This window comes from Diabrotica virgifera, chromosome 4, assembly GCF_917563875.1.
Source record: "Diabrotica virgifera virgifera chromosome 4, PGI_DIABVI_V3a".
NCBI lineage: Eukaryota > Metazoa > Arthropoda > Insecta > Coleoptera > Chrysomelidae > Diabrotica > Diabrotica virgifera.
The window spans coordinates 18,494,705-18,521,259 of record NC_065446.1 but is presented as its reverse complement, the minus strand read 5'-3'; the positions used below and the strand labels follow the sequence as shown (position 1 = coordinate 18,521,259).

The following is a 26,555-nucleotide window of genomic DNA, read 5'->3' as shown; positions in this document are numbered from 1 at the left end:
CACTATAAGCGGCTTTAAAATTCACAGCAAAAACCGTGAGTAAATGGACGATTATTTGTCTACTAAAATATCAAAATGAAACAAACATATTAAAATCAACAAAATAAATTAAAATGCCTGATTTCTCTGACATGTTCTCGCAAATGGGAATCGGCAGTAACTGGATGATATACATTAATAAAATTGTGTGTGTATTTAATTAAGAGGAAACAGTAGCGATCAACAGGTAGCGAAAACGCGTTCCAAGATTGCGGCTGTAATTTTGAATATTTTTTCGAGATATTTGGCACACGTATTCGTAATATAATAAAGAATGGCGGTACAGAGCCCAATTTGAAAAATATATTAATATGTGGAAATTACTCTGTAATTAAATACAATATTAAAAAAACGAGCCTGTACCGCCATTAAGAAGAACAAAAAAATACACTTTCTTCAAGTAAACTTTTTTATCCGATGCCTAGATTTTGTGTCATTTTGGTCTCGTTTTTTTAATATAGTATTTAATTACAGAGTAATTTCCACATATTAATATATTTTTCAAATTGGGCTCTGTACCACCATTCTTCATTATATTACGAATACGTGTGCCAAATATCCCGAAAAAATATTCAAAATTACAGCCGCAAACTTGGAACGCGTTTTGGGTACCTGTTGATCGCTACTGTATCACCTTAAACCTAAACCCAACTTTTATTTTAAAATTAATTTTTGTTTGTTTGATTTTTTTGCAATTTTTGACCCCGGGTTTTGGCGCCCCTAAAGGATGGCGCCCGTGTGCATTGCACACTTTGCACATATGGTAGCGGGGGCCCTGCAACTAGAACCTAAAATAATGTATTACCTCCGTCTCCATTTTCTTCTAACCCTGTTTCTTCCCAATCGTCAACAAGGTGCCGACAAATTGTTCACAATTAAAATGCATAGTACAAAACCGATTACAAAGTACTTCATTTTGGATTGTGTACTAATAAAAAGTGTAGGTACTAATAAAAATGTATAATAAAAGTATAATGTGTACTAATAATTGTTGTCATGGAGCTTATACATATATTAGGTCTAATGCATTTTTCATAATAAATTCAGTTGTCTTTTTCAAAATCCATATTAAACTAGTTGATAATATTTAATTTTTGGAAAATTAAATCATAACGATTTATTACCAGAGAACGGCAGTTCTCGCCAGTGGCGCACACCAACACCCCCTACACGCGACACTATATATACACGAAATTTTCGATTTTCTAAATCTGACTGATTTGAAAGATGGGCCAAGTCCCATCTTAAAGTTCAGGAAAAGACTCACCCATTCATATATCAACCATCCATTTTGGTCCAAGGGTGTGGATTTTACGACCCTTTCTATTTAGGGTCTGGTTTTAGTTCTCGTCCCCAAAACTCCCAAAAACTTCAAAAATTTAAGTCCGACCTTTGCGGCTTCTAATAGTACTGATCATTTTACCTTTCCAACGCATGTCTAATTTTGAAAATCTGTTATACCATTCAGAAGTTACCGAGCTCAGAAGTTTGACTCAATTTTTATTTAAAAATGGGAAAATGTTTGTGGATATGTATGTGTGTTTGAAAGTTAAACCGATTTGAATTTTTTTTTCTGTGTTTGAAGAGGGGGTCAGGGCCGATTCAGAACCGGTGTAGTTTGTGACTTTTGACCACCCATAAGCCAGCTAGAGGACTTAATAGGTACAAAACGGCATATTTTTTGGGGGTATATATCTTCGGATCAAGAAGAGACAGGAGAACCGCAAATACACCAAATCAATAGTGTTGAGTTAAGCTTTCAAATGGTGTTTAAGCCGTTAGAATCAGATATACACACGGCTCAGTATAGCCGAAAAACTGAAAAACTATACTTTGAAAATTTTGGTTTTTCGACAATTACTCAAAATTTAAAACTACGAATTGCGCCAATAACTGAGCGTTTGTAGAAGGACTCTAGACAAATCTAACGGTGTATACGTCATATCCGAGAAAATCTGAATTTTTAAGTTATAGGCTTCATAAGTGTGATAAAATCTTTCCTACTCAATAATTCCTTTAATAGCTTCCAGTTATCATACTTGACCTTAGATCCATCAGATACTACTGGTAAATACGTTTCAAACTCATGTTTACTGATCAAAATCAGTTAATCCTTTTAGAAGTTATTAAGCTACAAAAGTATAATCCAATTATTAACGATTATTCCCGAAATGGTTTATGTAGTTGTAGTGATTTCGACGCTAAATTTGATCTGACAACGGGCAATCCGACTTCATTTACCGGTCATCTCAATATTTTTTTAAATCTATTTCGAATAGAAAAATATCTAGTGTACATTCGATGGACACTAGATCATTTTGGAGATAATGCAACAAAAGTGACCATTTATAAAGCTTAACCAGTAATAGAGGAACATTGCATTCAACTTCATACATTTAATTTATAAATAACTTTGAAAAACTCCTGATACAAGAATAAAAAACCGCTAAACGCCTTAAAAATGAGTGGCGCATACAATATTCCAGCTACAAAAGATCTGATATGAATATTACGTGGCGCGAAAATGTATTTTAATTTTGATGTAAAAAAAAAATTCTAGTTTTATATTAAAAGATTTTTCCATAATATTTGCTAAATTTGAAGTAAACGCGCCACAAAAGAGTAACTTTGTTACAGTTTGAATTTTGAAACTCTTTTGTGGCGCGTTTACTTCAAATTTACCAAATATTATGGAAAATTTTTTAAAATAAAACTAGAATTTTGTTTTAAATCTAAATGAAAATACATTTTCGCGCCACGTAATATTCATATCAGATCTTTTGTAGCTGGAATATTGTATGCGCCACTCATTTTTAAGGCGTTTAGTGGTTTTTTTTATTCTTGTTAAGTATTACGTTAAACTAATTTATTTTTTTTTCAGGTTTATGTAATAATAGACAGTGCTCTTCAGATAAAACTATCCACCTTAAATAACTTCTGAACCACTGATTTTTAGAAAAAAAAAAAGAAAACCACGTCAATAATACTTGAAGAGGGAGACATTATGCCATATTTAAGCCTTACGGGAAAGGCACCCACTCACCCTCCGTATCATCCCTTAATTTTTTTAAATTACTACCCCTTTTTTTAAATTACTACCCCTTTAAAATTGTTTATAACTAACTATTCTAATTATTGGAAAATAAGCCACAATTTAACTTGAAAAAATAATTTTATTAATGTTTCGACTTCCACTTCGGACGTCGTTGTCAAAATACAAAATATTAATAAATTGAACAAAAATGTTGTTGCTTAGTAAAAAATTCTTATAATTTAATTTAATCTGACTCATTTATATCGGCAATTCAGACAAAGTCTTCTACTTTAAAATGATATTGCCAATATTTATGAGTTGCGTTCCTGGGACGACTTTATTCAAAGATAGTTCATTCAATGAACTATCTTCGATAGTAATACTCCGTTATTAGAGTTGGAGTAAAGAGTAATACTCCGTTAATTGTGATTACGAAATTTCTATTATTTAAAAAGTTGTTTATGAAGCATATAAGATTATTTTCTAGAAGTTTTTTAAGAATGACCTACTTAAATGTCGATGCCTCAGAAGCCAATCGGTGTAAGTCAATAAGTGTTTAAAATGAGATACTAAGATGTCTCTGAGAGTACTTGCAGAAATATATAAGTAGTTATTAAAAACAGATAAAAACTGTCTTTATTTATCATAATATGGGTAACATAGTCATAAATACAAACATGGAAATAATAATAATACATAGTTATAAACAAATGAAGATAAAAACGGTAAATTTTCGATTTTTTCGCCTATTACCAAAAAGTTAAGCATTTTAAACAAATTTGAGGGTAAGGAACTCATAAATGGTATAAAAAACTTCAATATAGCGTTCGCTGAATATGTCTATCCTCATTGGTGGCTTATAAAATTGCAAAATAAATTATAAATTTTCAGTTTTTTTTTTAAATATTCATAACTTATGTAAAAATTAACTTAGAACCTTCTTATTAAACGGAATGCTGAGACTTGTGTTTAAAGTAAATTTTAAATTTCAAAGCAATTGGTCAAATAGTTTAAAAGTTATTTAATTTGATTTTCCCAAATTCAGTTTTTTTGAAACACTATAAGTCAGAAGATTATGAGGTTACAGTAATACTTCGGACAGTTTATGAAAGAAGAATATTTATACTATTAACTTAATTAAAGAAAAACGACAAAAAGTAATTTTAAACAGTGTAAAATTACTGTACTTATAAACAATTAGAATAACTTTTTAACCGTTACCCGTATAAAAATTATTTTTCTTATTTGAAAAGACTTAATTTTTATACACATTTAGAAAGAAAAACATTTGTCCTAGGACAATTAGCGACGGAGTTAGCCCCCCCCCCTTTTTAATTCACATGTTCTTGCAAAATAATTTTGCAATATTTAGAATTATTTTTTGTTATTTTTTTTTAATTAAATTAATAGTGTAAATCTTCTTCTTTATAAACTATCCAAAGTGTTACTGTAACTTCATCATTTTCTGACTTATAGTGTTGTTGAAAAAAAAAAAAAAATTAGTTTGGGATAAACAAATTAGATAACTTTTAAACTATTTGACCAATTGCTTTGAAATTTAGGGTATGATTTAAGCACCAGAAGTCTCAGAATTCTGTGTAATAAAAAGGTTAAGTTAATTTTTACATAAGTTATGAATATTTATAAAAACTCAAAATTTATGATTTATTTTGCAATTTTCTAAGCAACCAATAGCGATAGACATATTCAGCGAACGCCATATTGAAGTTTTTTATACGATTTGTGGGTTTCTTACCCTCAAATTTGTTTAAAATGCTTAACTTTTTGGTAATAGACGAAAAAAGCGAAAATTTACCGTTTTTTGATCTTCATTTGTTTATAACCATGTATATCATCAAAATCGGCTGCAGGAAAGATATAGGTTATTATTATAGATGTCCATACTACTCAATAAATTTGGTTTCGGCCTGGAGGGGGTTGTGTCACCGACAGGATATTTTTTGAAGATATTCTTCTTTAGGCGCGATTCGATTGAGGGTAAAATTGTACATAAATCTGCGCGCCTGCGCACACAGACAGTATGTAGTTCCTTGCTAATCTTTCAAGATAGGTATTTATGTATCTGTATCCGTTCAAATAAGTCATGAAAAGAATATATTAGTGTTTTTAGTAAATGTATTATTTATTATAATTCTTGTGTTTTTGGATTTGTGTTTCTCTGTAGTAAAATAATTATTTTACACTACATAACATTTTTACACTACTTGTCGCCGTGTTGTGTAATTATATCCGAAACTTACATGTCAATTACAAGGACCTCGCTGGTGTAGTTGGTAGGGCGTTAGTTCCGTGATTGGAACGACGCGGGTTCAAATCCTGGGCGATTCATATTTTTTTTATTTTTGGTTGTTTTAATAAAAATTTTTTGAAAGTAGTAGATAAGAAAGTTAGTTTAATTTTTAAATAAAATACAAATAACCTGTTAAGTATATTTACTTCGTTGAAATTACCTATATAATAGAAGAATATATTGTTACGTGCGTACAAAGTACACACACATTCTTTTTTTTCCTTATTTCTCTGAACTACAGGTCAAACCTGATTAAGAAGCAGGGCTAAGAATATTGTTTTTTCCTAGATATCAAATTAATCGCTTGTTGATAATTTTTTGCAAATAGTTTTGAAGGGTACATGTTAAAGAGCTTGGCCTGAGTGAGCTTGAAGAGTTGGAAAGAGAGGAGATTTTTTTTGATAGGAAATATAATGGATTCCTTTCATTTGGAAGGACACTCTGGTCGGAACCAGATTAGGTTATACAGTTGAAGCAATTTATTTACAGTTTTTCCATGCAGATGTTTGAAATAAAAATTGTTGAATGTTATTAGGGCTAGCAGCTTCGTTGTGGTTACATAAATATATATTTTTTTATTATTTCTGGTTTTTGCGTTTTAAAATATTAACGCATATCTCAAAATTCCAGCATAATTATCCAGAATAATTATTACTATCTACTAATAAACATCAATTTTAATCTTTACTATAAACAGTTACGTATTACAACTTCACATAGTATAATATAATAGATTATATTATAATGGCCTTCCCACATTAATTACTTGCTAATGCATCAAGGAAAAGCTAACGACCATAATATTAGGTAAAGCAAAATTTCCAGAAGATATAATTTTAACCAAATTATAAACTAGATAACTACCTCTATATGGCTATATATACAACAGAAATCTGTTTAACATAATATTACCAAAAAACAAACAAAAATAATCATGAAAGCTGTCATATTTTGTGCCATTTTCGCTGTCGTAGTAATGCAGGTTTTAGCATTACCAGTAGATGAAATAGAAGAAAAAGGTAAATAAAAATTTTGATAAAAAATATTTTTAGTAATTTCTGTAATTCACGTTTTAACAATTTACTATTTCATTATCAGCTTTTTTTATAGGTTTAAATTTTGAGTCATGTATTTAGGCCTGGAGGTCCATGGATTATCATCATCATCATCAGTAGCTCGACAACCCTTTTTTGTCCTGGCTTGTTCTAGGATTTTCCGCCATTCTGTTCTGTTCCTTGCTCTGTTCTTCCAGTGGGTAATCTCAAGTGTTTTCAGATCTTGTTCCACTTGTACCATGTATCTAAGTTTGGGTCTTCCCTTTGACCTTCTCCCTACTGGTGTTTGCTTCATTATATGTTTTGGTGTTTCGGTCTCCAACATTGGTTCAACATGGCCCATCCAGCGCAGACGTACGATCTTTATGGATGTTATGACGTCGGGTTCGTTGTAAGCTGCGTATAGTTCGAAATTATATCTTCTGCGCCATACGTCATTTTCTTTCACCCCCTTATATATGGGTCTAAGGATTTTTCATTCAAACGTACATAATAAGTTCTCATCGCTTTTCGACAGTGTCCATGTCTCTGATCCATATATAAGGACCGGTTTTATCAGGGTTTTGTATATTTTGCAATTGGTTTTTCTCGTGATGTTGTTAGATCTTAGATGTTTAATGAGTCCATTATTTGTTTTATTAGCAATATGTATTCTTCTCTTAACTTCTTCGCTGACATTGTTATCTGCGGTAACTAGTGAACCTAGATATGTAATTTTTTTTACGCTTTCGATGTTATAGTCTCCTATTCTCAGATTCTGTAGGTTTCTTTGTCCTGTCGATTTGCTGGCTTTCATGTATTTGGTTTTTATTTCATTAATATTTAGGCCACTGTTTTGTGCCGCTCTTTCTATAGCATTAAATGCTTCTATGATTTCTCTTTCGCTTCTAGCTATGATATCAACATCATCTGCAAATGCCAATTTTGTACACTTTTTGTTATTATTGTTCCTCTGGTGTTGACTTTTGACTGTCTAATTATTTTCTCTAATGTAATGTTGAATAGAATACAGGATAGGGCATCTCCCTGTCGTAGGCCCGTTCTAACATGGATTGTATCTGTTAGTGCGTTTTAAATTCGAACCCTGCTTTGTACTTTAAGTGTTTCTTTTACTATATCAATGAGATGAGTTGGAATATTAAACTCTTTCAGGGCGTTGATCAGAAATTCTCGATGAATACTATCATAGGCACTCTCAAAGTCAATGAAGAAATGATGCGTTTCTATATTAAATTCACTAGTCTTTTCCAATATTTGTCTCAAAATGAAGATCTAATCTATTGTGGACTTCTGCCTGCAGAAACCACATTGATATCCCCCAACTATTTGTTCCGCATATGGTCTCAATCGCTCATATACAATATTTGACAGTCAGTAGCGTTATTGCCCGGTAGTTTTTAAATTGAAGCTGATCTCCCTTTTTATGTAGTGGAATGATTACTCCGGTATTCCAGTCTTGTGGCAGTTGTTTATTATTCCATATGTTCACTATAAGTTCGTATATCGCATTTAAGAGGGAGTCCCTGCCTTCTTTTATTAATTCTGCGCTAATGTTGTCCAATCCAGGTGACTTGTTGTTTTTCAGTCTGGAAACTGCTTCTTGCATTTCAAGATATCTGGTATCCGTTGGATCCAATATAATTTCATCGTATAGTGGATCTCCGTTTTGTTCAAACTTTTCTTTGAAGAATTCAGTTTACATTTTCAGTATTTCACTCTGTTGAGTTACTATATCTCCTTCTTTGTCTCTGCACATCATTGTTCTTGGTTTAAATTCTTTTCTGCCTTTGTTAAGTTTTTGGTAGAATTTTCTGGTCTCTGTTGGTTTATTTACTTTTTCAATTTCTTGGAGTTATTTTTCTATGTGTTCTCTTTTCTTTCAGCAGTGTATTTTTTTCTCTTCCCTTCTTAGTATTATATATGGCTTATATTCTCTTCAATATTTCTTTCCACTCATTTCTGTTTTTCGTCTTTTCCTCCCCGTCCAGTATCCTTAGTTTTCTTACATCATTTTTAAAGTCTTCCAACCACTTCTTGTTTGGTCGTTCTCTTCTTCGCTTCTCGTCCGCTCCTCCTGTTAATTACTTTTCTGCTTGTCTGTTTGTGTGCATCCTATAAACATGCCCCATCCAACGTATTCTTTGTGCTTATACTTTTTTTATTATCCTTGGTCTATTGTAGATGTAGCGCGCTTTCTTTAGTAGAAACATGCGATGCCGGGACCTATAGCTTTATTCACTTTGACCTCTTGGTAAATATTCTTAATCTGCTTGTTTATAAAATGGTCTCCCATATCTTTTAACTTTATGTCCCGGTATCTTTCCCATATCATTTCTTTTTCGGTAGGTCTCTTTTGAGCTTTTTGGTGTTTCTTCCGGTAAAGACTAACAGTACATCCTCATTAGCTTTTCTTGCTGTCCAAGATATCTTTAGGATTCATCTATGAATCCACATTTTCAATGCTTCAATTCTGTTCATGGTCGATACTTTTAGTATTCACACTTCGGCACCATACAAAAGTACATTCCAAACAGCAATTACCCATTCTTAGTCTTTGTTCTAAGCTGAAATGATTTTTGAAAAGAAATGACTTAATTTTCATAACAGTAGATTTATAGTCTGGGCGTATTATCGGAGAATAGACCATTTTTGGGAAAAGTTATTTACCAGCAATTTTATTGCTGGAATCGAATCTTATGATTGTATATATTAATAATATAGGTATGCAAAGTCCGCAGATATTGTGCTACTTTTTTTATAAATAAAATGGCGCCCAAAAATCGTGTTTCTTCAATTTTTGCTCTATAACTCCAAAGATTTTAACTTTATACCAAAAACACCTAAATAAAAATTCACCGTAATCAAATTCTGCATAGAGACGTGTTTTTACCGATTTACTTTGACGAAAAGTTTCCCCGGAAAATGCGGGTTTTTCCAACAAAATCTTTAATTTTCAACTAAAATTTTAGATAAGTAATTGTTTATCAATAATTAAATAACTTGGTAATATAAAATCTTTTTTCATATAAATTATAATTCCAGAAGCCGATGGAAATTGAATGAACAGTTTAGCAACAATTGAATTGTAAACTAAAAGTTTACGGTCGCTATAATAACTACAATAATTATGATACATAAGAATAACTATGATTTTTGTATAAAAAGATACTGAGCCTATCTAATGCATTTTACAGAATTGAAATTGGACAATTTAAGCGGCCTCAAGAATATTTTAAAATTATAAACAATTTTTTGGCTTATAAACAAATAGGATATCTCGGGAAATATTAAATTAAATTAAATTATAAAAACGGTATTGGAAAAAAAGAGGCAGGAAAATTCTTCTAAAAGAAAAAAACGTTTAATTGTGATGAGTGGTTCCTAAGATACAACCGGTCAAAATTGACCGGTATTTACGGCAAAAATATAAACAATAGGATCATAGTTTTTAAACCATCACCTTTCAGAAAACAAATAGTTTTGTAACCATGGATATTTTATAGGTACTATAATGTGTTATATATCGTTGGAAAGAGAAGATTTCAGATAATAATTTTCAATCATAACCCAAAAAACTTCAATTTTCGGACTTTGGCTGCCCAAGTGCCTTTTGAAATAACTGGTCCGAGAAAACATTGAACAATAATTCTATTAGATATCCGTTTACAGCGTTCTCCGACGCCTTCCGACTCCTAACCGCCATTCTTCTCTGGAAGAATGGAGCCTTCCGACTCTTAACCGCCGTAGACCTGGAGGGATTCCTTTTTCCTCTAGTTCTTTTTCAATTCCCTCCCTCCAGCTTCTTCTCGGCCTTCTTTTTTTCCTTCTCCGTTGTGGTCACAATCATCATCATCATCATCATCATCATCATCATTCAATCTTCGTTGTCCATTGCTGGACATAGATCTCCCTCATAATTTTTCATCTATTTCGATCTTGTGCCTCTTGTATCCAATTCCTCCCTTGTGGTGTCCACGTCAAAATCTGTTTAGGGATCCTGTCAATGGGAATTTTCTGTACGTGGCCGTACCATACTAGTTGTTTTGTTTACATTGAACAATTTTGGGGAGTACTATTGAAATAAAACTATAATGCTTTATTTTTTCAGATGGTCACCTGCGGTTTAAAAGGTTCACATGTGATGTATTGGGTTCCATTTCCTACATGGGGGTTAGCATGCATGACAATCCTTGTTCAATTAAATGCAGAATGATGGGAAGCGATGGCGGGCATTGCGATGAACAGAAAGAGTGCCACTGTAATTAGTTTTAATTAATTTAATTGTAATTAATTAATTTTATTTATTTCATAATTATGATGGAAAGAACTCTAAAAATATTGTTATTCAATTGTTATGTTTTTGAGTATCCCAAACTCGAAAATTATAATAAAAAAATTGTTTTCATGCATCATCTGTTTTTATTTACATGCATAAATAAAAAAAAATTGACGAAATGATTGTACCCATGGCTTGACAATGACTGCACCAAGGTTTTAGCCCAGGAAACGAAGTTTTTAAAGATCTAAATATTACTGGCCACTAATTTTCAACCGGAATGTCCGAGGGAAGCCAATAGAAATGGCGTACCATGTCAAGGTATCGATATTTTTACTTCGTCATTAGTCCAGCTTTTCACCTCGCAATTTTTACAGAATGGATCGATTTGCTTGAAAATTTGCGAATAACTCCAAGGATCAAAATCTATATGATGCCGAAAGGCGCTTTTACCATGGGGGTGGTTGCCACCCCATCTCGGGGGTGGAAATTTTTTATTATATTTTGACTGCAAAAGTTCATTCTAAGCAAAAAATGTTCTATTATACATTTTTTTGATAAAATTAATAGTTTTCGATTTATTCGCTATCGAAAGTGTTAGTTTTATATCGAAAAAATCAATGTTTTTCGATAACACTCATTTACGATTCACTCAATTTTTGTCGTAGAAAAAATTTTTTCAAACCAAGTTCTTGGGAATTAAATAACCTACAATTTCATATTTAAACATTTTTTCGTATCTCTGGTGCTAATCTTTCTATTATGAAGAAAATGGCATTTTTTACCAAACTACAAAAATTCGTTACTCGTTTTTAACTCCAGTTTTTTTAAAACTAATCATTCTAAGCCAGTCAAACTTCTAGAATCTATTAATAATATACATAAAAAAATGTATGTCATGTCTTTCAGATAAATAGGCTTTAGTCATTTTACGGAACTTGGGGAAATATGTTGCAGATTTAAGTTTTAGAGGGAGATGGTTGTAAAGTTTTTTTGCAGAATATACAATATGTCCCTGTAAGTTGTATCCATATGGAAAACTTTTTTATTATTAATTTTACGAAAAAAAGTTATTCTTTATAAAAAGCTCTGCATGGTCCAAAACCTAAGATTTAACCATCAAATATCAAATTTTTAGAATATTATACGAGGTATGTCAAAAACTTTGAATTTCACTCAAGAGTAAAGTAGCTTTATTTTTCGTAATATTGGAAATTGCTATTATAAAAAGTTGTTTGGAATTAAAAACTATATTCTAATATGCAATTACATCCTTCTAATTGAAAAAAAAAATTCTTTTGAGAAATTATGGATAACTATCATTATTCTTTCAGTTATTTCAATTCTGATAACTCTTTTATTATAAATTTTACGAAAAAAAGTGATTATTAATAATAAGTTCTGGATGGTCTAAAACTTAAAATACAACCATCGTATTTTATCAATTTTATACGAGGTATGTCAAAAAAGATAAATTTAGATCAAAATTAATGTTCCTTTATAGTTCATAATATTTCAATTAGAAGGATGTAATTGCATACTGAAATATAGTTTTTAATTCTAAATAACTTTTCATAATAACAGTTTTCGATATTTTGAAAAATAAACGTATTTTACTCTTGAACGGAATGCATATTTTTTGACATACCTCGTATAAAATTGATAAAATTTGACAAGAGATGGTTGTATTTTATATTTTAGACCATGCAGAACTTTTAATTAAGAATCACTTTTTTTCGTAAAATTAATAATAAAAGAGTTATCTGAATTGAAATAACTGAAAATAATGTTAGTTAACCATAATTTTTCAAAAAAAAATTTTCAATTAGAAGGATGTAATTGCATACTAGAATACAGTTTTTAATTCCAAACAACTTTTCCTAATAGCAATTTTCAATATTGTAAAAAATAAAGCTACTTTACTCTTGAGTGAAATTTAAACTTTTTGACATACCTCGTATAATATTCAAATAATTTGATATTTGATGGTTAAATCTTAGGTTTTGGACCATGCAGAGCTTTTTATAAAGAATAACTTTTTTTCGTAAAATTAATAATAAAAAAGTTTTCCATATGGATTATGGATACAACTTACAGGGACATACTGTATATTTCTTTACTAACTCACTGGACGGGATCGGTAAATAGATGTCAAAGGTAGAATTTCTGGTGGAATAGTCATGTCTACGTCTTACTGGAAATTTGAGGGTAAGGAACTCATAAATGGTATAAAAAATTTCAATATGGCGTTCGCTGAATATGTCTATCCTCATTGGTGGCTTATAAAATTGCAAAATAAATTATAAATTTTCAGTTTTTTTTAAATATTCATAACTTATGTAAAAATTAACTTAGAACCTTCTTATTAAACGGAATGCTGAGACTTCTTGTGTTTAAAGTAAATTTTAAATTTCAAAGCAATTGGTCAAATAGTTTAAAAGTTATTTAACCCATTAACCGCCAAGCAAAGAAATACTGCGATAATATGTAATATATTTGATTTATTATAGTAAAATAAACTTAAACATTCGTAAAAAAATTATTTTACACTTTGATAATGGCAGGTGTCACAACAACAAAATGGTTCGTTTTCGAACCTTTGGCGGAAATGAGGTATAAAAATTAAAATACACAATTTTATTTTTTGTGAGAAGTCTCAAAACATTTAGAGTGTAAATGGACCTGGAAGTTTTGATAAACAAAAATAGTATGGTTAGAACATTGCCTACACCTTCTGCAGCTTCTTTCTCAAAAACAAATCGAACGGCCCTTTATCTTTTTTAGAAATTATTTTATATATTTCCAGTTGACACTATCCAATCCTGTATCTTGCTCTGTGCCAGTTGCATAAATTCGACAAATCTACATTGTCTACAAGACTACACAACCTCCCTTATGTAGCCCCCTCCCCCCTACTCCCCCACCCTAGATTATAACAAAACTGAATACCAGAATACCCGTCTTTCTAAAGGTACATATCCACTACGTTCGTAATACTGGACCACCGAGGCACTGCCGCACGGTCGTTGGCGCACTGTTGCACGGTCCGGGAGCGCCAACCATCCACTATGTTCACGAACCTCTTGCACTCCGCGTTCCTTGCAACTGCTCCAATCGATACGGTGTGCGCTCCTCTACATATAAACCGACACAAATTGGAACGCCAAGGCGGAGCGCGCACTGTTGCACGGTCAGGGAGTGCCTACCATTCACTATGTTCACAAACCTCTTGCGCTCCGCGCTCCCTGCAACTGCTTCCATCGACCTGCATGCGCTCCTCTACATATAAACCACCACCTATTGGACCGTTGAGGCGGAGCGCACACTGTTGCATGGTCCGAGAGCGCCAACCATCCACTATGTCCACGAACTTCTTGCGCTCCGCGCTCCCTGCAACTGCTCCAATCGATATGGTATGCGCTCCCTTACATATAAACCGCCACAGATTGGAGCGCCGAGGCAGAGTGCGCACAATTGCACAGTCCGGGAGCGCCAAACGTGTCCACTATGTGGAGCAGTTGCAGGAGCTCGGAGCGCAAGCATAGTGGGTACGTGTTTTTACACATAATAAAGAAATATCCCAACAAATTACTGCCTGTGCATCACCTTGAACTTATTCCTGATCAGACAGTTATAATTTAACTATAATATAACATATTATGTCGACTTCCGCCAATGGTTCGTTATCGAACCATTATTTTCAAACACGAGATTTGAGGACTCAGAAAATTTTTTTTTGTATTTTTATAACAATTATTGTACAAATAGGTTAAAAAAATAATGTTTTAATTTATTTGACCACAAAAGTGTTAAGCCAATAAAATTACTACAGTAAAAATAAATTTGTGTAGAAGGATTGAAAATGTCGGACATTTAGAAAATATTTTTGTGATGAAAGCAGGAGTTTGGAAATTAAACAAAATTAAATTTAGTTACACTTATATCTTCTGGTTGCTTAAAAAATAAAAAGATTTAAAAAAAATTAACGAATTGTCAAAAAAAAATTCTACAAAAAAATGGTGCGTTTTCGCACCTTTGGCGCTAAATGGGTTAATTTGATTTTCCCAAATTCAGTTTTTTTGAAACACTATAAGTCAAAAGATTATGAGGTTACAGTAATACTTCGGACAGTTTATGAAAGAAGAATATTTATACTATTAACTTAATTAAAGAAAAACGACAAAAAGTAATTTTAAACAGTGTAAAATTACTGTACTTATAAACAATTAGAATAACTTTTTAACCGTTACCCGTATAAAAATTATTTTTCTTATTTGAAAAGACTGAATTTTTATACACATTTAGAAAGAAAAACATTTGTCCTAGGACAATTAGCGACGGAGTTAGCCCCCCCTTTTAATTCACATGTTCTTGCAAAATAATTTTGCAATATTTAGAATTATTTTTTGTTATTTTTTTTAAATTAAATTAATAGTGTAAATCTTCTTCTTTCATAAACTATGAAAAGTGTTACTGTAACTTCATCATTTTCTGACTTATAGTGTTGTTGAAAAAAAAAATAGTTTGGGATAAACAAATTAAATAACTTTTAAACTATTTGACCAATTGCTTTGAAATTTAGGGTATAATTTAAGCACCAGAAGTCTCAGAATTCTGTGTAATAAAAAGGTTCAAGTTAATTTTTACATAAGTTATGAATATTTATAAAAACTCAAAATTTATGATTTATTTTGCAATTTTCTAAGCAACCAATAACGATAGACATATTTAGCGAACGCCATATTGAAGTTTTTTTTATAGATTTATGGGTTTCTTACTCTCAAACTTGTTTAAAATGCTTAACTTTTTGGTAATAGACGAAAAAAGCGAAAATTTACCGTTTTTTGATCTTCATTTGTTTATAACCATGTATATCATCGAAATCGGCTGCAGGAAACATATAGGTTATTATTATAGATGTCCATACTACTCAAAAAATTTGGTTTCGGCCTGGAGGGGGTTGTTTCACCAACAGGATATTTTTTGAAGATATTCTTCTTTAGGCGCGATTCGATTGAGGGTAAAATTGTACATAAATCTGCGCGCCTGCGCACACAGACAGTATGTAGTTCCTTGCTAATCTTTCAAGATAGGTATTTATGTATCTGTATCCGTGCAAATAAGTCATTAAAAGAATATATTAGTGTTTTTAGTAAATGTATTATTTATTATAATTCTTGTGTTTTTGGATTTGTGTTTCTCTGTAGTAAAATCATTATTTTACACTACATAACATTTTTACACTACTTGTCGCCGTGTTGTGTAATTATATCCGAAACTTACATGTCAATTACAAGGACCTCGCTGGTGTAGTTGGTAGGGCGTTAGCTCCGTGATTGGAACGACGCGGGTTCAAATCCTGGGCGATTCATATTTTTTTTATTTTTGGTTGTTTTAATAAAAATTTTTTGAAAGTAGTAGATAAGAAAGTTAGTTTAATTTTTAAATAAAATACAAATAACCTGTTAAGTATATTTACTTCGTTGAAATTACCTATATAATAGAAGAATATATTGTTACGTGCGTACAAAGTACACACACATTCTTTTTTTTCCTTATTTCTCTGAACTACAGGTCAAACCTGATTAAGAAGCAGGGCTAAGAATATTGTTTTTTCCTAGATATCAAATTAATCGCTTGTTGATAATTTTTTGCAAATAATTTTGAAGGGTACATGTTAAAGAGCTTGGCCTGAGTGAGCTTGAAGAGTTGGAAAGAGAGGAGATTTTTTTTGATAGGAAATATAATGGATTCCGTTCATTTGGAAGGACACTCTGGTCAGAACCAGATTAGGTTATACAGTTGAAGCAATTTATTTACAGTTTTTCCATGCAGATGTTTGAAATAAAAATTGTTGAATGTTATTAGGGCTAGCAGCTTCGTTGTGGTTACATAAATATATATTTTTTTATTATTTCCGGTTTTTGCGTTTTAAAATATTAACGCATATCTCAAAATTCCAGCATAATTATCCAGAATAATTATTACTATCTACTAATAAACATTAATTTTAATCTTTACTATAAACAGTTACGTATTACAACTTCACATAATATAATATAATAGATTATATTATAATGGCCTTCCCACATTAATTACTTGCTAATGCATCAAGGAAAAGCTAACGACCATAATATTAGGTAAAGCAAAATTTCCAGAAGATATAATTTTAACCAAATTATAAACTAGATAACTACCTCTATATGGCTATATATACAACAGAAATCTGTTTAACATAATATTACCAAAAAACAAACAAAAATAATCATGAAAGCTGTCATATTTTGTGCCATTTTCGCTGTCGTAGTAATGCAGGTTTTAGCATTACCAGTAGATGAAATAGAAGAAAAAGGTAAATAAAAATTTTTATACAAAATATTTTTAGTAATTTCTGTAATTCACGTTTTAACAATTTACTATTTCATTATCAGCTTTTTTTATAGGTTTAAATTTTGAGTCATATATTTAGGCCTGGAGGTCCATGGATTATCATCATCATCAGTAGCTCGACAACCCTTTTTTGTCCTGGCTTGTTCTAGGATTTTCCGCCATTCTGTTCTGTTCCTTGCTCTGTTCTTCCAGTGGGTAATCTCAAGTGTTTTCAGATCTTGTTCCACTTGTACCATGTATCTAAGTTTGGGTCTTCCCTTTGACCTTCTCCCTACTGGTGTTTGCTTCATTATATGTTTTGGTGTTTTGGTCTCCAACATTCGTTCAACATGGCCCATCCAGCGCAGACGTACGATCTTTATGGATGTTATGACGTCGGGTTCGTTGTAAGCTGTGTATAGTTCAAAATTATATCTTCTGCGCCATACGTCATTTTCTTTCACCCCCTTATATATGGGTCTAAGGATTTTTTATTCAAACGTACAAAATAAGTTCTCATCGCTTTTCGTCAGTGTCCATGTCTCTGATCCATATATAAGGACCGGTTTTATCAGGGTTTTGTATATTTTGCAATTGGTTTTTCTCGTGATGTTGTTAGATCTTAGATGTTTAATGAGTCCATTATATGTTTTATTAGCAATATGTATTCTTCTCTTAACTTCTTCGCTGACATTGTTATCTGCGGTAACTAGTGAACCTAGATATGTAAATTTTTTTTACGCTTTCGATGTTATAGTCTCCTATTCTCAGATTCTGTAGGTTTCTTTGTCCTGTCGATTTGCTGGCTTTCATGTATTTGGTTTTTATTTCATTAATATTTAGGCCACTGTTTTGTGCCGCTCTTTCTATAGCATTAAATGCTTCTGTGATTTCTCTTTCGCTTCTAGCTATGATATCAACATCATCTGCAAATGCCAATTTTGTACACTTTTTGTTATTATTGTTCCTCTGGTGTTGACTTTTGACTCTCTAATTATTTTCTCTAATGTAATGTTGAATAGAATACAGGATAGGGCATCTCCCTGTCGTAGGCCCGTTCTAACATGGATTGTATCTGTTAGTGCGTTTTGAATTCGAACCCTGCTTTGTACTTTAAGTGTTTCTTTTACTATATCAATGAGATGAGTTGGAATATTAAACTCTTTCAGGGCGTTGATCAGAAATTCTCGATGAATACTATCATAGGCACTCTCAAAGTCAATGAAGGGATGATGTGTTTCTATATTAAATTCACTAGTCTTTTCCAAGATTTGTCTCAAAATGAAGATCTAATCTATTGTGGACTTCTGCCTGCAGAAACCACATTGATATAATATCCCCCAACTATTTGTTCCGCATATGGTCTCAATCGCTCATATACAATATTTGACAGTCAGTAGCGTTATTGCCCGGTAGTTTTTACATTGAAGCTGATCTCCCTTTTTATGTAGTGGAATGCTTACTCCGGTATTCCAGTCTTGTGGCAGTTGTTTATTATTCCATATGTTCACTAGAAGTTCGTATATCGCATTTAAGAGGGAGTCCCTGCCTTCTTTTATTAATTCTGCGCTAATGTTGTCCAATCCAGGTGACTTGTTGTTTTTCAGGTAACTGCTTCTTGCATTTCAAGATATCTGGTATCCGTTTGATCCAGTATAATTTCATCGTATAGTGGATCTCCGTTTTGTTCAAACTTTTCTTTGAAGAATTCAGTCCATATTTGCAGTATTTCACTCTGTTGAGTTACTATATCTCCTTCTTTGTCTCTGCACATCATTGTTCTTGGTTTAAATTCTTTTCTGCTTTTGTTAAGTATTTGGTAGAATTTTCTGGTCTCTGTTGGTTTATTTAATTCTTCAATTTCTTGGAGTTCTTTTTCTATTTGTTCTCTTTTCTTTCAGCAGTGTATTTTTTTCTCTTCCCTTCTTAGTATTCTATATGGCTTATATTCTCTTCAATATTTCTTTCCACTCATTTCTGTTTTTCGTCTTTTCCTCCCCGTCCAGTATCCTTAGTTTTCTTACATCGTTTTTAAAGTCATCCAACCACTTCTTGTTTGGTCGTTCTCTTCTTCGCTTCTCGTCCGCTCCTCCTGTTAATTGCTTTTCTGCTTGTCTGTTTGTGTGCATCCTATAAACATGCCCCATCCAACGTATTCTTTGTGCTTATACTTTTTTTATTATCCTTGGTCTATTGTAGATGTAGCGCGCTTTCTTTAGTAGAAACATGCGATGCCAGGACCTATAGCTTTATTCACTTTGACCTCTTGGTAAATATTCTTAATCTGCTTGTTTATAAAATGGTCTGCCATATCTTTTAACTTTATGTCCCGGTATCTTTCCCATATCATTTCTTTTTTGGTAGGTCTCTTTTGAGCTTTTTGGTGTTTCTTCCGGTAAAGACTAACAGTACATCCTCATTAGCTTTTCTTGCTGTCCAAGATATCTTTAGGATTCATCTATGAATCCACATTTTCAATGCTTCAATTCTGTTCATGGTCGATACTTTTAGTATTCACACTTCGGCACCATACAAAAGTACATTCCAAACAGCAATTACCCATTCTTAGTCTTTGTTCTAAGCTGAAATGATTTTTGAAAAGAAATGACTTAATTTTCATAACAGTAGATTTATAGTCTGTGCGCATTATCGGAGAATAGACCATTTTTGGGAATAGCTATTTGTATAACAAGGGAGGAAAGTGTAACTTTTCCTCCCGAGAATGAAGTTTACTGCCCGACGCGTAGCGGAGGGCAGTAATCATTCAAGGGAGGAAAAGGCACTTTACTCCCATGTTATACATATGGGTTTTCCACCTTCCTCAAATAACAAGTCATTTTTTCATTTTTACTTAATTTATTTATGTAACTAACCAACAAAATCTATTAGAACTAAAACAACAAATAGGTACAATATAACTGTCAACTGTCAAATATAAGTCAAATTAATAATGTAAACATTGTCAAATCAAAATAACAATTTACTGTTTTTTACCATTCTGCAAAATACAGGATGTTTTATAAATAAACTTTAAAATGTATAGATAATTCGTAATAGAAAATAGATATTATACAGGGCGTCAATAAGTTATATTTCATGAATGAAATACCATGACGTCACTTTTACTTTTCCTCCCTAGGGAGGAAAAATATTTTCCTCCCTAGGGAGGAAAAGTACAACTTTGCTCCCTACAATCAGGTCCGGAAAGGTATACTTTCGGTAGAGGTAGGTGGAAAAAGTTATTTACCAGCAATTTTATTGCTGGAATCGAATCTTATGATTGTATATATTAATAATATAGGTATACAAAAAGTCCGCAGATAGTGTGCTACTTTTTTTATAAATAAAATGGCGCCCAAAAATCGTGTTTCTTCAATTTTTGCTCTATAACTCCAAAGATTTTAACTTTACACCAAAAACACCTAAATAAAAATTCACCATAATTAAATTCTGCATAGAGAAGTGTTTTTCCCGATTTACTTTGACGAAAATTTTCCCTGGAGAATGCGGGTTTTTCCAACAAAATCTTTAATTTTCAAGTAAAATTTTAGATAAGTAATTGTTTATCAATAATTAAATAACTTGGTAATATAAAATCTTTTTTCATATAAATTATAATTCCAGAAGCCGATGGAAATTGAATGAACAGTTTAGCAAGAATTGAATTGTAAACTAAAAGTTTACGGTCGCTATAATAACTACAATAATTATGATACATAAGAATAACTATGATTTTTGTATAAAAAGATACTGAGCCTATCTAATGCATCTAAAAATTGACCGGTATTTACGTCAAAAATATAAACAATAGGATCATAGTTTTTAAACCATCATCTTTCAGAAAACAAATAGTTTGGTAACCATGGATATTTTATAGGTACTATAATGTGTTATATATCGTTGGAAAGAGAAGATTTCAGATAATAATTTTCAATCATAACCCAAAAAACTTCAATTTTCGGACTTTGGCTGCCCAAGTGCCTTTTGAAATAACTGGTCCGAGAAAACATTGAACAATAATTCTATTAGATATCCGTTTACAGCGTTCTTCGACGCCTTCCGACTCCTAACCGCCATTCTTCTATGGAAGAATGGAGCCTTCCGACTCTTAACTGCCGTAGACCTGGAGGGATTCCTTTTTCCTCTAGTTCTTTTTCAGTTCCCTCCCTCCAGTTTCTTCTCGGCCTTCTTTTTTTCCTTCTACGTTGTGGTCACAATCATCATCATCATCATCATCATCATCATCATCATCATCATTCAATCTTCGTTGTCCATTGCTGGACATAGATCTCCCTCATAATTTTTCATCTATTTCGATCTTGTGCCTCTTGTATCCAATTCCTCCCTTGTGGTGTCCACGTCAAAATCTGTTTAGGGATCCTGTCATTGGGAATTTTCTGTACGTGGCCGTACCATACTAGTTGTTTTGTTTACATTGAACAATTTTGGGGAGTACTATTGAAATAAAACTATAATGCTTTATTTTTTCAGATGGTCACCTGCGGTTTAAAAGGTTCACATGTGATGTACTGGGTTCCATTTCCTACATGGGGGTTAGCATGCATGACAATCCTTGTTCAATTAAATGCAGAATGATGGGAAGCGATGGCGGGCATTGCGATGAACAGAAAGAGTGCCACTGTAATTAGTTTTAATTAATTTAATTGTAATTAATTAATTTTATTTATTTCATAATTATGATGGAAATAACTCTAAAAATATTGTTATTCAATTGTTATGTTTTTGAGTATCCCAAACTCGAAAATTATAATAAAAAAATTGTTTTCATGCATCATCTGTTTTTATTTACATGCATAAATAAAAAAAAATTGACGAAATGATTGTACCCATGGCTTGACAATGACTGCACCAAGGTTTTAGCACAGGAAACGAAGTTTTTAAAGATCTAAATATTACTGGCCACTATTTTTCAACCGGAATGTCCGAGGGAAGCCAATAGAAATGGCGTACCATCTCAAGGTATCGATATTTTTACTGCGTCATTAGTCCAGGAACCGAAGCTTTTCACCTCGCAATTTTTACAGAATGGATCGATTTGTTTGAAAATTTGGGAATAACTCCAAGGATCAAAATCTATATGATGCCGAAAGGCGCTTTTACCATGGGGGTGGTTGTCACCCCATCTCGGGGGTGGAAATTTTTTATTATATTTTGACTGCAAAAGTTCATTCTAAGCAAAAAATGTTCTATTATACATTTTTTTGATAAAATTAATAGTTTTCGATTTATTCGCTATCGAAAGTGTTAGTTTTATATCGAAAAAATCAATGTTTTTCGATAACACTCATTTACGATTCACTCAATTTTTGCCGTAGAAAAAATTTTTTCAAACCAAGTTCTTGGGAATTAAATAACCTACAATTTCATATTTAAACATTTTTTCGTATCTCTGGTGCTAATCTTTCTATTATGAAGAAAATGGCATTTTTTACCAAACTACAAAAATTCGTTACTCGTTTTTAACTCCAGTTTTTTTAAAACTAATCATTCTAAGCCAGTCAAACTTCTAGAATCTATTAATAATATACATAAAAAAATGTATGTCATGTCTTTCAGATAAATAGGCTTTAGTCATTTTACGGAACTTGGGGAAAGATGTTGCAGATTTAAGTTTTAGAGGGAGATGGTTGTAAAGTTTTTTTGCAGAATATACAATATGTCCCTGTAAGTTGTATCCATATGGAAAACTTTTTTATTATTAATTTTACGAAAAAAAGTTATTCTTTATAAAAAGCTCTGCATGGTCCAAAACCTAAGATTTAACCATCAAATATCAAATTTTTAGAATATTATACGAGGTATGTCAAAAACTTTGAATTTCACTCAAGAGTAAAGTAGCTTTATTTTTCGTAATATTGGAAATTGCTATTATAAAAAGTTGTTTGGAATTAAAAACTATATTCTAATATGCAATTACATCCTTCTAATTGAAAAAAAAAAATTCTTTTGAGAAATTATGGATAACTATCTTTATTCTTTCAGTTATTTCAATTCTGATAACTCTTTTATTATAAATTTTACGAAAAAAAGTGATTCTTAATAACAAGTTCTGGATGGTCTAAAACTTAAAATACAACCATCTTATTTTATCAATTTTATACGAGGTATGTCAAAAAAGATAAATTTAGATCAAAATTAAAGTTCCTTTATAGTTCATAATATTTCAATTAGAAGGATGTAATTGCATACTGAAATATAGTTTTTAATTCTAAATAACTTTTCATAATAACAGTTTTGGATATTTTGAAAAATAAACGTATTTTACTCTTGAACGGAATGCATATTTTTTGACATACCTCGTATAAAATTGATAAAATTTGACAAGAGATGGTTGAATTTTATATTTTAGACCATGCAGAACTTTTAATTAAGAATCACTTTTTTTCGTAAAATTAATAATAAAAGAGTTATCTGAATTGAAATAACTGAAAATAATGTTAGTTATCCATAATTTTTCAAAAAAAATTTTTCAATTAGAAGGATGTAATTGCATACTAGAATACAGTTTTTAATTCCAAACAACTTTTCCTAATAGCAATTTTCAATATTGTAAAAAATAAAGCTACTTTACTCTTGAGTGAAATTTAAACTTTTTGACATACCTCGTATAATATTCAAAAAATTTGATATTTGATGGTTAAATCTTAGGTTTTGGACCATGCAGAGCTTTTTATAAAGAATAACTTTTTTTCGTAAAATTAATGATAAAAAAGTTTTCCATATGGATACAACTTACAGGGACATACTGTATATTTCTTTACTAACTCACTGGACGGGATCGGTAAATAGATGTCAAAGGTAGAATTTCTGGTGGAATAGTCATGTCTACGTCTTACTGGAAATTTGAGGGTAAGGAACTCATAAATGGTATAAAAAACTTCAATATAGCGTTCGCTGAATATGTCTATCCTCATTGGTGGCTTATAAAATTGCAAAATAAATTATAAATTTTCAGTTTTTTTTAAATATTCATAACTTATGTAAAAATTAACTTAGAACCTTCTTATTAAACGGAATGCTGAGACTTCTTGTGTTTAAAGTAAATTTTAAATTTCAAAGCAATTGGTCAAATAGTTTAAAAGTTATTTAACCCATTAACCGCCAAGCAAAGAAATACTGCGATAATATGTAATATATTTGATTTATTATAGTAAAATAAACTTAAACATTCGTAAAAAAATTATTTTACACTTTGATAATGGCAGGTGTCACAACAACAAAATGGTTCGTTTTCGAACCTTTGGCGGAAATGAGGTATAAAAATTAAAATACACAATTTTATTTTTTGTGAGAAGTCTCAAAACATTTAGAGTGTAAATGGACCTGGAAGTTTTGATAAACAAAAATAGTATGGTTAGAACATTGCCTACACCTTCTGCAGCTTCTTTCTCAAAAACAAATCGAACGGCCCTTTATCTTTTTTAGAAATTATTTTATATATTTCCAGTTGACACTTTCCAATCCTGTATCTTGCTCTGTGCCAGTTGCATAAATTCGACAAATCTACATTGTCTACAAGACTACACAACCTCCCTTATGTAGCCCCCTCCCCCCTACTCCCCCACCCTAGATTATAACAAAACTGAATACCAGAATACCCGTCTTTCTAAAGGTACATATCCACTACGTTCGTAATACTGGACCACCGAGGCACTGCCGCACGGTCGTTGGCGCACTGTTGCACGGTCCGGGAGCGCCAACCATCCACTATGTTCACGAACCTCTTGCACTCCGCGTTCCTTGCAACTGCTCCAATCGATACGGTGTGCGCTCCTCTACATATAAACCGACACAAATTGGAACGCCAAGGCGGAGCGCGCACTGTTGCACGGTCAGGGAGTGCCTACCATTCACTATGTTCACAAACCTCTTGCGCTCCGCGCTCCCTGCAACTGCTTCCATCGACCTGCATGCGCTCCTCTACATATAAACCACCACCTATTGGACCGTTGAGGCGGAGCGCACACTGTTGCATGGTCCGAGAGCGCCAACCATCCACTATGTCCACGAACTTCTTGCGCTCCGCGCTCCCTGCAACTGCTCCAATCGATACGGTATGCGCTCCCTTACATATAAACCGCCACAGATTGGAGCGCCGAGGCAGAGTGCGCACAATTGCACAGTCCGGGAGCGCCAAACGTGTCCACTATGTGGAGCAGTTGCAGGAGCTCGGAGCGCAAGCATAGTGGGTACGTGTTTTTACACATAATAAAGAAATATCCCAACAAATTACTGCCTGTGCATCACCTTGAACTTATTCCTGATCAGACAGTTATAATATAACTATAATATAACATATTATGTCGACTTCCGCCAATGGTTCGTTATCGAACCATTATTTTCAAACACGAGATTTGAGGACTCAGAAAATTTTTTTTTTGTATTTTTATAACAATTATTGTACAAATAGGTTAAAAAAATAATGTTTTAATTTATTTGACCACAAAAGTGTTATGCCAATAAAATTACTACAGTAAAAATAAAGTTGTGTAGAAGGATTGAAAATGTCGGACATTTAGAAAATATTTTTGTGATGAAAGCATGAGTTTGGAAATTAAACAAAATTAAATTTAGTTACACTTATATCTTCTGGTTGCTTAAAAAATAAAAAGATTTAAAAAAAATTAACGAATTGTCAAAAAAAATTCTACAAAAAAATGGTGCGTTTTCGCACCTTTGGCGCTAAATGGGTTAATTTGATTTTCCCAAATTCAGTTTTTTTGAAACACTATAAGTCAAAAGATTATGAGGTTACAGTAATACTTCGGACAGTTTATGAAAGAAGAATATTTATACTATTAACTTAATTAAAGAAAAACGACAAAAAGTAATTTTAAACAGTGTAAAATTACTGTACTTATAAACAATTAGAATAACTTTTTAACCGTTACCCGTAGAAAAATTATTTTTCTTATTTGAAAAGACTGAATTTTTATACACATTTAGAAAGAAAAACATTTGTCCTAGGACAATTAGCGACGGAGTTAGCCCCCCCTTTTAATTCACATGTTCTTGCAAAATAATTTTGCAATATTTAGAATTATTTTTTGTTATTTTTTTTAAATTAAATTAATAGTGTAAATCTTCTTCTTTCATAAACTATGAAAAGTGTTACTGTAACTTCATCATTTTCTGACTTATAGTGTTGTTGAAAAAAAAAAATAGTTTGGGATAAACAAATTAAATAACTTTTAAACTATTTGACCAATTGCTTTGAAATTTAGGGTATAATTTAAGCACCAGAAGTCTCAGAATTCTGTGTAATAAAAAGGTTCAAGTTAATTTTTACATAAGTTATGAATATTTATAAAAACTCAAAATTTATGATTTATTTTGCAATTTTCTAAGCAACCAATAACGATAGACATATTCAGCGAACGCCATATTGAAGTTTTTTTTTTATAGATTTATGGGTTTCTTACTCTCAAACTTGTTTAAAATGCTTAACTT

At 31.9% G+C, this 26,555-nt stretch overlaps 2 protein-coding genes across 2 annotated transcripts; both read left to right on the top strand.

Annotated features, from left to right (window-relative positions):
* The first annotated feature begins 6,128 nt into the window (after positions 1 to 6,128).
* LOC126883474 (tenecin-1-like) lies at positions 6,129 to 10,788 on the top strand. The gene is made up of 2 exons (XM_050649041.1): positions 6,129 to 6,403; positions 10,548 to 10,788. Exons 1-2 carry the CDS (start codon positions 6,319 to 6,321, stop codon positions 10,703 to 10,705), a joined length of 243 nt encoding a protein of 80 aa, XP_050504998.1. The 5' UTR covers positions 6,129 to 6,318; the 3' UTR covers positions 10,706 to 10,788.
* A 6,010-nt stretch (positions 10,789 to 16,798) lies between these two features.
* LOC126883473 (tenecin-1-like) lies at positions 16,799 to 21,863 on the top strand. Its single transcript, XM_050649040.1, has 2 exons — positions 16,799 to 17,067; positions 21,576 to 21,863. Exons 1-2 carry the CDS (start codon positions 16,983 to 16,985, stop codon positions 21,731 to 21,733), a joined length of 243 nt encoding a protein of 80 aa, XP_050504997.1. The 5' UTR covers positions 16,799 to 16,982; the 3' UTR covers positions 21,734 to 21,863.
* The last annotated feature ends 4,692 nt before the right edge of the window (positions 21,864 to 26,555 follow it).